Source organism: Ictidomys tridecemlineatus, chromosome 3 (assembly GCF_052094955.1).
Source record: "Ictidomys tridecemlineatus isolate mIctTri1 chromosome 3, mIctTri1.hap1, whole genome shotgun sequence".
Taxonomy (NCBI): Eukaryota; Metazoa; Chordata; class Mammalia; order Rodentia; family Sciuridae; genus Ictidomys; species Ictidomys tridecemlineatus.
This window is the reverse complement of record NC_135479.1, coordinates 155643811-155656926: the sequence shown is the minus strand read 5'-3', so window position 1 is coordinate 155656926 and position 13116 is coordinate 155643811. Positions and strand designations below refer to the sequence as shown.

The 13116-nt window shown below is 30.6% G+C and overlaps 1 protein-coding gene across 4 annotated transcripts in view; it reads left to right on the top strand.

Annotated features, from left to right (window-relative positions):
• The window catches only part of Nectin3 (nectin cell adhesion molecule 3), a 138193-nt gene that overhangs the window by 49789 nt on the left and 75288 nt on the right, over positions 1–13116 (top strand). For all 4 annotated transcript variants that reach the window (XM_078044262.1, XM_078044260.1, XM_078044261.1 and 1 more), the window contains exons 4-5: positions 1974–2091; positions 8706–8857. In XM_078044262.1, coding sequence (XP_077900388.1) covers positions 1974–2091; positions 8706–8857 — 270 coding nt within the window. The remainder of the gene's footprint in view (positions 1–1973; positions 2092–8705; positions 8858–13116) is intronic.

The window sequence follows — 13116 nt, the reverse complement described above, 5'->3', positions numbered from 1 at the left end:
TGTAATGGTTTTTAAAGTTAATTGAGTATTTTTTTTTCAGTTTTTATGGGGTTAAACTTGAGAGTCTGTACTTATATGAATATTATTACCATTACATTCTTGAGTACAAATACCATCTTTTCTTCTCAGTTCTTTGGAGAATCTATTTTCTTTTTTTAATGTTTATTTCCTTTCACAGACTCTTTTTCCTTATAAAATTCAGATCTCAGCTGTAAATACTACCATTTCTCATATATATATTTATTTGCCTGTGTCTAATTATGTGACATTTTCTTTCTTCAGTTTTTATTATTTAACATCATTATTATTAATTTATTTTCTTGAATATAATCCTAGACATATAAAATTATTCTTTCTAATGTAGTCTTCATAATAATGGTATTTATGTATTTATTTTAATATTTATTTTTTAGTTGTAGTTGGAAAATAGTACCTGTATTTCACTTATTTATTTTTATGTGGTGCTGAGTATCGAACCCAGGGTCTCCCACGTGCGAGTCTGAACCACAACCCCATCCCCGATAATGATTTTTATTATTGACTTGCTTCTAAATGTTCTTGGAATACTCATGACTTTTTCCTTTTTGAAAATGGAAAATAAAACTTGAACAAGTTTAAGGGGATAGTCTTGCAGTCCAATTTCATACCTCAAAATTAGGGGGTATTTTTTTTTTTAGGAATACATTAATTCCTATTCTTTCTTCCTTTTAAAAAGAAATTAAACCCACTCACAGATGTATACTCTTTCAACAACATAATTTAGCACAGTTTTAAGTGTTGGCTAATTCTTGGTATTTATAAGAGGCAGGCATTTTTTTTTTTTAATTATCAAGGTTAGCTGTATCTTAGTAAAAGTTTAATTTTTTACAGCTTTTTGGTAAACTGCTTTTCAGTAGACCAGGCTTTCCTAAAAGATTTAAAGACTGACCTGATGTCAATTTAACCTTTCATCTGTTGTTGTTTGCTATTCACTTGTTTTCTGTGTTGCTCACAGAATGGTCTCTGTATCATACATAAGAAATGTTTTAAGGAATCATTTTATGGCTTCTCTCACCTCTAATATAGCCTCAATTTAAATTAGGTCCTTGTTCTTATTCTTTTAACATCTTACTTTTTTCGTTTTAGCTAAATATTATTAAATGTCATCCTCCTCATTATTAGTAAAATATAAATTTTATGAATAAAGAATCTAAATAAATATATGCCACATACCTAAAATGGAGTCTTTATCTCATTAGAAGTTAAACAAAATGATGATTGAATGAATGATAGGCATTGAAGTTTATGATTTAAAGGCAGACATTTAGTTTTGGTAGATATGAGTAATTGCTTCTTTAATAGCCACACATATGCTAAGAGATCTTAGGGATCATTGAATGAATAAAGTTTAATTTTTAGTACTATTTAGATAATTTAATTTTAAGTATGTAATTTTCTTTTAAGTATGTAGTCTCACAAAGTCTGTGCTATAGCTTTCCATGCCCATAGACTATTGACTTGCTATCTCTTAGCAGATATATTTCCTTTTGGATCAAATATGTTTTAAATGATAATTTTATGTGATGATTTGGTTCTACATGATACTTAAATGCCACGTCTCATTATTTAATTAAGTACTACAATGTATTTGGTTTTTTTCATGTGTTGTCTACATCTCTCATAATAGGACACTCACACTTTGCTTTTTGTGATTATAGGTTTGTGAGTAGTCTTATATTCAGCATCCTTAATAATTAGAACTGTGTGTGCCTGTAGTTGTCTAGTGTCTGGGTACTCATTATCCATTCATTGATTCATTCCTTAGGCATCTAAAATTTGAGTATTATCTTCCGTATTTATTGATATATGTTGAGAACAGAAAAAATAATTGCTGTTCTTATAATGTTTAGTCTGTTGTGTTTATATTTTATCATTGTATATTGCATTTACCTATAACAAAAGATGACTTGTTCTGTCATGTGTTTATTTTATAGATGCCCCTGAAGTTTCAGTAACCGGATATGATGGAAATTGGTTTGTAGGGAGAAGAGGTGTTAATCTAAAGTGCAATGCTGATGCAAATCCACCACCATTCAAATCTGTGTGGAGCAGGTAATGTTAGATTATGCTTCAGAAGAGAAATTATTTAAACTGAAGAACATTCTTTTTTTCCATACTGAGGATTGAACCTAGTAACATTGTATCATTGAACTATATATTCCAAGAGCTTTTTATTTTTATTTTGAGACAGCATCTCCTTAAATTGTCCAGGCTGGCTTCAAACTTGATCCTCCTGCCTCAGCCTCCTGAGTTGTGATTATAGGTATGGCCACCATGCCTGATTAAATATGAAGAGTAATTTTAAATGCATATTTAAAACTTTTTTTTATCAGTACATGTATGATTATAATAGCTGAATAATTTATTTAAAGGAATGATTTCTAAATGTTCTGCCTCATTCCTCTGTACTTTCCTACCTTGTCAGTTGCTCACAGGTTACATTAGCAAATTTAGTCATCCTTTCTTGTAGTTGCCCTCTTAGGTTTTAAGCGGCTGCTTCTTGATTTACCAATTTTTAATACTGTTCACTTCTTAGGTAGATGAATTAATTTTATATCCACCCTTTCATCCACAAATACACATTCTTACTCTTCATTGATTCATTGTCTGAATGAATTTAAGTTACTTTTTAGTTTAACTTTGTAATTTTTATTTGCCTCCCTCTAACAGGTAAATATATATATATTTTTTTACCAAGGGTTAAGTAATATACCAGCATCCTGGTTTTTGTTGTTGAAAGCTCTCTTTTTTTTCCTTGTAACTAATAGTTATCTCTTTTTTACTTATGTAATTTATTATCTATATTTCCTTAATTCTTTTTTCTCTAAAATTTGAAACTGGTTTACTAAAGTCTTCATTTTTATTTCTCAGTATTTGGAGCTTATTTCAGTCTTTAGACATATATCTTTGGACAGTTGTCTTTTGTCATTTCACTTTATTCTTTTTGTTCCCTGTTCACTTTTATTAGAACTACTATTTATATTGTGTAATAAGTATATTTATTGTTTTTCTAGCAATATTTTCTTAATCAAAAATTTTTCTGTTGACTTAATTTTTTTAAAAATTGACACATTTACAATTTCTTATAAGCACATTCTTATTCCCTGTTGTTTCATAGCATTCTTTTCATATTTTATAAATACAGTGTCTTCTAGTTTCTTTCCAGGGATACTAGAGTATTATTTCCTCCTCAGAGATTTTTTTTTCTGTCTTCTGCGTATTGTCTCATTCTCCCAGATTCTTGGGGTTTGACCTTTCCTTTTTGTAGTCATTTGAGAGTGAGACATTAAAATAAAGTGGATGGTGGAAACTTTTTCTTCTGTAGGTTCCACTTTGAATGACCATGTAGAGAGATTATTTTCCTAGGGAAACTTTAGGTTTCACCAATGGACAAGTGGGAATTTTTTCTTCAAAAATTATGTTTTCTTCATAAATTATTTATAGAATTTACCTTCATATTTTAGCCTGAGAAGTAAATGCCTGGTATTGGTACCAAGTTGGAAGGAATCTGTTCATTTTTTTGTAGCTTTGAACTAATCTTTGCTGACCTTCCATAGAAACAGAGAGTCAAACTCAGCAGATCTTTCTAACCTTGACACTATTTTCATTTGGGGCTAGATAATTCTTTTTTGTCATAGGTAATCCTGTGAATTATAGTATTTTTAGCACATCCCCTCTAAAGCGAGTAGCACCTTCTACTCCCCCATTAGTATAACCCAGAATCACTCTTCATTGAGAAACACTGGCTTAAAGCATATAACTATTTCCTCCATCTATTTTCTGTTTTCTCAATGTTTGTCAAAACTATCTTGTCTGTCCCTTAACTTTTATTTTTGGTGTGATTTTATAGAAACAAGAAAACATTATATTGATTACTTTGTTTTCTTTAAGAAAGATGGTTTTAAATGGAGAGAAGTGCTTTTTCAGTTATTTTTTTAAATGGGAAGTAATAATGAGTTAAGACATCTATTTGTTAAGGTATTTACAAAAAAACAAGTAAATCTGCGTTCTTTCCAAGTGTCTGTACTTCTAGATATCTTTTTGATTGAGTCATTTAATCTCTCTACTACTTAGTTTCCTTGTAGATAACAGTATTTCAGATAAGAAATACTGAGTCAGATGAATCAGGTACAAGAGCATAGAAGATGCTTAGCATATGTCATTCCTTACATATATAGTGTTATATGTAGATTTTTCTGACGGTGACTTTTCTGAGTAAACTTGTAAACATTATAAGACATTTTTTAAAATTTCTCAGAAAATTAAAAAAGGAGTAGAGATTGGGGCCCAAGGACTCATACTTGCTAGATAATTGCTCTAACATTGAGCTACGTCCCTAGCCCTTTTATTTTAAGACTATATAACTAAGTTTCTCAGGATGCCCTCTGACTTGGGATCCATTTGCTTTCTTCTCCCTAGAAGCCGGTTTACAGGAATGTGCCACTCCTTCTGATGATATTTGTTTTTTTAAACAATGTAAAAATATTGTCTTTACTCTTCAGTGCTGAATTAAAATTCTGTTCCAAAAATCCAAAATATGATTTACTCCACAATCTGAGACTTTCTGAATGCTGATGCATTTCAATTTCAGATATTTGGAATAGGGATGTTTAGATAAAAAAGTCTATGCAAATATTCAGAAATCTTCAAAATCTGAAAACTTTGTGGTCCTAAGCATTCAGATAAGAGATACTTAGTTTCTACTCATAACTACAAAAGATTGTACCCATTGTTTTTTTCACCTACTACCCTTAGAATTACAAAACAAAATTGTGCCACCTTTGGATAGAACAGAGATCAATTTGTATTAGTATTCTATGATGCTCTACAAATATGCTTTTTCTTTTTCTTTTTTTTTATTTGTACTTTTCAGATATATGTGGCAATAAAATGTATTTTGACATATTATACATACATGGAGTATATTTAGGATCCCATTTTGGACGTTTGTACATACTGGTGATATATTCATATGTGAACGTAGGAAAGTTATGTCCGTTGCATTCTACTGTCTTTCCTATTTCTACCTCGATTCCCTTCCCTGCATTTCCCTTCGTCTAATCCCATGGACTTGTACCCATCTACATGCCTCCCCCCACCATTGTGAGTTAGTGCCCACATATCAGAGAGTACATTCAGCTTTTGGTTTTTGGGTTTGGCTTACTTCACTTAGCATGATAGTCTCCAGTTCCATTAATGTACCGACAAATGCAATAATTCCATTCTTTTTATGACTGAGTAATCTTCCATTGTGTATATATGCCACATTTTTTTAATCCACAAATCAATTGAAAGATAACGCTGAATGGTTCCATAGCTTAGCTACTGTAAATTGAATTGCTATAAACATTGTTGTGGCTGTGTCACTGTCATATGCTGATTTAAGTCCATTGGGCATATATATACCAAGGAGTAGGACAGCTGAGTCAAATAGTGATTCTAGTCCAGGTTTTCTGAGGAATCTCCATACTGCTTTCCATAATGGTTGCATCAATTTGCAGTCCCACCAGCAATGTATGAGAGTATCTTTTTCCCCATACCCTCAGCAACATTTATTGTTACTTTTATTTTTTATAATTGCCATTCTTACTGGAGTGAGATGGGATCTCAGTGTAGTTTTGAATAGCATTTCTCTAATTGCTAGAAATGTTAAACATTTTTTCATATATTTGTTGACCATTCATGTTTCTTTCTTTTCTTTTCTTTTCTTTTTTCTTTTTTTTTTTTTTTTGGTACTAGGAATTGAACTCAGGGATGCTTTACCACTAAGCCACATCCCCATAACTTTTTTGTATATTATTTAGAGACAGGGTCTCATGAGTTGCTTAGAGCCTCACTAAGTTGCAGAGGTGGGCTTTGACTTCACAATCTCCCGTCTCAGCCTCCCATTCATATTTCTTCTTATGTGAATTGCCTATTCAGTTTTCTTCCCATTTATTGATTGGGTTATTTGTTGTTTTTGGTGTTGAGTTTTTTTGAGTTATTTGTATATCCTGGAGATTATTGTTCTATTTGAGATGCAGGTGGCAAAGTTTTCTCCCATTTTGTAGGCTCTCTCTTCAAGCACTTGATTGTTTCTTTTGCTGGGAAGAAGCTTTTTGCCTTGATACCATTCCATTTATTGATTCTTAATTTTACTTCTTCTGCTTTAGGAGTATTGTTGAGGAATTTGGTTCCCAAGACAACATGATGGAGAGTTGCGCCAAAGTTTCTACTAGTAGGCACAGGATCTCTGGTGTAATGCCTGTGCCCTTGATCCACTTTGAAAGTTTTGTGCAGAGAGATAGGGATTTACTTTCTTTCTACTGCATATGGATTTCCAGTTTTCCCAGCATCATTTGTTTAAGAGGCTGTCTTTTTGCCAATATATGTTTATGGCACCTTTGTCTGGTATGAGATGTAACTATATTTATGTGCGTTTGAGTCTGTAACTTCTGTTTTGTACCGTTGGTCTACATGTCTGTTTTTGTGCCAATACCATGCTCTGTGCTGTAACTTAAGGTATAGCACTGTGATGCCTCCTGCTTTGCTTTTCTTGCTGAAGATTGCTTTTGTTATTATGGGTCTCTTATTTTTTCAAATGAATTTCATGACTGTTCTTTGTTCTATGAAGAATATCAATGGAATTTTGATAGGAATTACATTATGACAGTATGGCCATTTTGATAATATTTATTCTGCCTCTCTAACAACATGGGACATCTTTCTATTTTCTAAGGTCTTCAATTTCTTTAGTGTTCTTTAGTTTTCTTTGTAGAGGTCTTTCACTTCTTTTGGTAGATTGATTTTGAAGTTTTTTTGTTATTGTTGGCTTGTTTTGAGGCTATTGTGAATAGAATAGTTTTCCTAATTTCTCTTTCAGCTGATTCATTATTGGTAAATAGGAACACAATTGATTTATGGGTATTAATTTTATATCCTGCTCATTTGCTGAATTTGTTTGAGTTCTAGAAGTTTTTTGGTGGAGTTTTTGGGTCCTCTAAATATAGAATCATGTGGTTGGCAAATAGGGATAGTTTTGAGTTCTTCTTTTCCTATTTGTATCCCCTCAATTTCTTTCTTCTTTCTAATTGCTTTGGCTAGAGTTTTTAGGACTATAATGAATAGAATAGTGAAGACATCCCTGTCTTTTTCCAGTGTTTTGGTTATGTTTTGTTGATGTATAATGCCCTTACGCAGTATGAAATGACCTAAACTTTGGCTTGAAGTCCACTTTATCTAATATGAAGTTAGAAACCCCTGCTTGTTTAAGAGATCCTTTCGAATCATATTTTTTTCCCATCATTTTACCTCCAGTCTGTGAATGTCTTTGCCAATAAGCTGCGTCTCTTGGAGACAGTATATTATTGGGTCTTGTTTTTTAATCCAGTCTGTGTCTTTAAATTTATGAGTTTAGGCCATTTATATTCAATGCTAATTTTGAGCAATGATTTTTATTTCCTGTCATTTTGATTTATTTCTGGTTTTTAGTTTGAATTAGTTTCTCCTTTGATGGACTGACTATTCTGCTAGTGTAGTTCCTCCCTTTGATGCTTTACTTTTATTTTCCATTTTTTTTAATATTTATTTTCTTTTTAGAAGTAGTTGAACACAAGACTTTTATATTATTTATTTATTTTTATATGTGGTGGTGAGGATTGAACCCAGGGACTCGCACGTGCTAGGTGAGCACTCTACCACTGAGTCACAATCCCAGCCCTTATTTTTCATTTCTTAATGAAATATTTATTGAGTATGTTTTTTAGTGTCAGCTTTCTAGTTGTGAATTGTTTTAACTTTTGTTTATCATGGAAAGTTTTTATTTTAATCTCAGTTCTGAAACTTAAGTCTAGTCTACAGGATATAGTATTCTTTGTTGGCATCCATTTTCTTTCAGAATGCAGTATATATTATTTGAAGACTTCTTAGCTTTGAGGGTCTGGGCTGTGAAATCAGCTGAGATCCAGATTGGTTTCTCCTAAATGTGACCTATCATTTTTCTCTGGCAGTTTTTATAACAGTCTATCAAAAAGTCTATTTTGTACATAAGGCATGTTATAATAATGTGCCTTGGTATGTGTCTGTTTTAATTTTTAAATGTTGGGTCCTGTAAGCCTCTCCTGTATTTGATTTTCCATATCATTCTTAAGGTTTGAGAAATTTTCAGATATTATTTCCTTGAATGATTATTCCTTCCTTTGGTTTGTATCTTTGTATGCTCTCTATAACTATATTATAGAAGGTGTCAAAACATCTAATATACTTAAATGAGATGGCTTTTCACTGAGAAAATTGTAGTTTGTTTATGTTTATCCATAATTCATGGAGAATTTTAATTGCTTTGAAATTATTGATAATACCATCAAATAATATTTTTCTAATTTGCAGTTTTCTGAATACATATTTTTAAAACCAGTTTTTTCTCTTTCTTCTTCCTATTCTATTCTGTCCATCTAGTTACACTTACATGGATTAATATTTGGAAAGAATGGGTATACTTAATAGACTTTTCTCTAATACTTATTTATTAAAATGAAAATTTCTTATGTGTTTTTGTTTCATAGTTAATTGTATCTGAAATATAATGATTCTTTTACTAGCATCGAAATTGATGTTTTTTTAAAAATAATTGTCAATAAATTCTGTATGAAGATACTCAAAATAATTTTATGCTTTTTAAAATCTAGGTTGGATGGACAATGGCTTGATGGTTTGTTGGCTTCAGACAATACTCTTCATTTTGTCCATCCACTGACTTTCAATTATTCTGGTGTTTATGTCTGTAAAGTGACCAATTCCCTTGGTCAAAGAAGTGATCAAAAGGTTATCTACATTTCAGGTAAGCTACTGTCTACTTGCAAAATACCTTACTTAAAATATTCCTTTGTTAACAATTATATAATAATGTGATACAGTAATAAAAATATAGATTCATCAGTATAAAGTTTTCCAGATAATATAAAAGGCATATGATGAAATAATACCTGTCTGAAATACATATATAAAGTGGTATTCTTAGAGAAATGACAGAATATCTATATAGCTTTATATATATTTTAATATGTACAGTTTTCAGTTAAATAATATTATTTATTTCTTTTTATTTTTTAATATTTTTTAGTTGTTGATAGACCTTTATTTTATTTATTTTTATGTGGTGCTGAGAATCGAATCCAGTGCCTCACATATGCTAGGCAAGTGCACTATCACTGAGCCATAGTCCTAGTCCTACTTATTTCTTTTATAGGTATTATGCCTTTCTAAATTCTTTTTTGTCTTTAAACAGAGAACAGTGATTTTCTATTCCCCCTTTGCTGAATACTCTGCATACATTTGTCTGATAAATAAAATAGGATATTAACTTTGATAACCTGCTTTGTTAAATAACATTACTTTCTACCCGACTATGTTGGGTTACTGAGAGGTGAAATAGGAATACTCTTGAAAATATTTTAATGAAATAGAATGTACTGTTTTTCTTATGGTCAGTTCTTAAGCTGATAAGAACTTAGATTTTTCACTTATTATTTGTATCATCAAATGTTAATTTGGCTGAATATGAATTTGGCCATTCACATTGTAGTTATCAATTATTATTGAAATCCTCATTTAGAAACAATTATATAAATTATTTTGAGTAACTGTACTTAACTGTAAGTATATATCAAGCTATATGTTTAACAAATGGAAAACTAAGGGGAAGGTATAATAGAATCTAAAATTGCAGATTTGTATGATAATTGTTGACTTGGTAATTAAGTTTTTATCTCTTTAAATCTAAAAGTAAATAAATTAGAGATATAAAATTTTTCATGATTGCTTAAATGTTATATTCTCAGACCTATATAATCATTCAAGCTGAGTTCATATTATTTTCTCATAGTATTCACCACAATTTATAGTTGTATTCATATTTATTTATTATTGATCCTCAAATTTAAGCACCTTGTATTTACTTTACCACTACTGTATACTCAGCAATTATCTTAGTGCCTAGCACAATGATAGACTCAAATTTTTTTTGTATTATACCTGTAAGAAGCTTAGTGCTGTATACATCCCTACTTCTTTCTACTAGTAACAATGATTTTGTGAAAATCTGAGGGAGATTAACCATTAGTAAATGTCTTTCTTCCATTAGGGGATAAACCACACTAAACACATATTTAAAATGTAATTACCTGAAGTCTGTTTATTTTTGTGCTTATTGTACACTTTGGTGTGGGATATTATTTGTAAATTTTAGGCTTTCCTGTACTCCTATAAATAAAATCAATTTGGACACTCTTAATATATGCTAATTCCATTTATGATATCCTAAGTTTATATCTTTTTGGAATTCTGCATCCACTTCCCAGTATTCCTGATTTGTATTTTCAACTGCTTATTAATGATCATTAACTGTATGTAGCAGTTGAATGGGCATTTACAGTTTAACATGTTAAAAATGAAATTCTGATCTTATACCTGCCTCTTAACACCAATCCTGTTTTTCTACAGGTTTTCTAACACAATTTTTTGTAGTTCTAGTCTTGAAAGTATTGTTAATTTCACTTTTTCTCTGACTCTATGCTGTCCATAAAGAATTCCGTGTCGGCTTTCCCATTGCATTACATTGAATTCTATCAGTTATCTACCACTTCCCTGCTACCACGATGGTCCAAGCCATCAGCAACTCTTACATCAGTATTAACATAGTCATTTAATATCTCCCATTTTGAATCTGTTATCCTTCAATCTGTCATCAGATGAGCAACCAGAGTGACCATTTTAAAACCATGCCAAATCATGTCGTTCCTCTTCTCAGAACCTTTTATGGACTTTCCATTTTACCTACATTGAGAACCAAAATTTTATAGTGACTTACAAGGCTCTGTTCTTGTTCTGGTACCAAATTACCTCTTTGACCTCATTCTTTTATACACCCTTTCCTCATTAGCTCAGCCATACTAGCCTGTTTTTTCTTTTGGACACAACAGATATATTTCTGCCCATCAGTCTTTGCATTTTCTGTTTCTACTGCTTCGAGTGCTCTTCCACAAGAATATTTTCATACCTATTTACCCCACATCTTTTAGGTCTTTGATAAAGTATTGCATTTTTGAGTGAGGTCTTTCTGTTCTCATGATTGTAAAATTGAAAATCTTCTCTTATTCTTTCACCACTTTTTGTCCTGCTGTGCCTTACTTTTCTCTCAAATACTTATTGTTGTGTGACATACTGCATATTGTGTTCATATGCTTGTCTAATTTTGCACCCACCAGAACTTAAGTCCTAAGAGGGAAGAATTTTTGTCTACTTTAATCACTGTTGTATTTCCATAATCTGCAGTTTTAAATATAATAGGTATTCAGTACACTTTTGTTTATGTATGTATGTATGAATGAATAAGTTTGAGAAGAGAATAAGCAGGAAAGAATTAAAATTCCAGCATTTGCTTTTATGTAATTTTATTTGCCTTAACTAAGGGACTGATCACTGTACACATTTTTAAAAATCAACATCTAAATCTTTATAAGAATGAAATTTCAAATTTTAAGAAAATGTGAAAATCAGTTAATTATTGCTAGATATTTCAGAAGAAGAAAGCAGTATGTGAAATGATTTTCTTCCAAGTGGTCAAGAATTAGACTTTCCCTTTCTACCCAAGAGTTTACATAATACAGTATACTATGCCAGGTTTAGTTTACTTTGCTAAGAGTTTCTTGGAGTTTACCAAGAATCATGGGTATAATATTGCTTTAAAAAAATTAACTATTTCATAAAACCTTTTAAATCGGAATAAAAGGCTATAATTAAAACAGAATAAACAGTTAATTTTTTCATTGTAAACTTTAGAAAATTTTACCTCAGTATTGTTGAAATAGACACCTTAAACTTTTAGAAATGATTTTTAAAAATATAAAAGAAATGTATCTTATGATGAGTCTCAAAGTTCTACGTAGAACAGAGTAGAGTTAGCAATTGTGAGTCAAATTGTTTTAAATTTTATTATCCATTTTCCCATACTGTTAGACATACAACTTTTAATAAGAGGCCCTTGATTCATGATTGCGATTTTCAACTGTAAATACTAGATTCTACTCTAATATATTTTCACTATCCTGGGGTGCAGTGGCTCTTTATCCCATACTGAATATTGGACATTGTTTTTCTTGTTTGCTTTTTCCCTCCCTGATTTTTCTCACTTTTCCTTAAAAATAGAAAAACAAAATTTTAAATGTCAAATAAACTCCCCTAAGCCTAAAATTGTATTCCTCTGAGAAAGTTGAATTTCAGATCGTACTGATTTGAGGGTCCAGACACAATGTCAAAATTAAAGAATCAACATTTAGCATGCCTTAAGTTTTAAAATGCATGGATTTCTTTATTTAAACAACCCATAAAAGTCTAAAGAAATAGAAGTAATCCATGTAATTTTTTCATGGATTTTTAATTTATTTATTAGGCAAAAATCTACCTTATAGCTATAGTGACCTTACTAAACTATTTTTCTGTTTGATAGGAGACAGTAGTTTAAAAAGAAACTTAAGAACTTAAGAGAGGAACTCAGGATGTACTAGAATCCATTATATATCTATTATATTCTCATTTAGCACACATTCAATAAAAAAATTTTAAACCTGTCTGACTGAAAAATATGGAATGATATTGGGAGGAATTTTTATATCATGATAAATAAGTACCTGTTTATGATTATAAAATAGTCTTGCCTCATTTGAATTATGACTTTCATTCTAAATTTAAAAATAAATAAAATTCTTATATACATTTTTATATGTTTAAAATACAAAATGATGAAGTATTAATAATATTCTCTATGCAATGATACTAATAGGATGTCTGTGCTGTATTTAACATTGATTAAGGAGAAGGATGGTGGATTGAAACTTATAGGATCACTAACAAAACTAAATTAAACAAAGTTTAATTTTTTTAGTAGATTTTTCTGAAATCTGTATTTTGTTGAAAATGAATGAAATGAACATTAGACATCCATCAGTATTCATATAAAGAACTTTGCAAGTAGAAATAAAAGTGTCAATTATTATTTTTAGGATATGTGGTAAAAATGTTCAATTATTTGTGTATACTTCA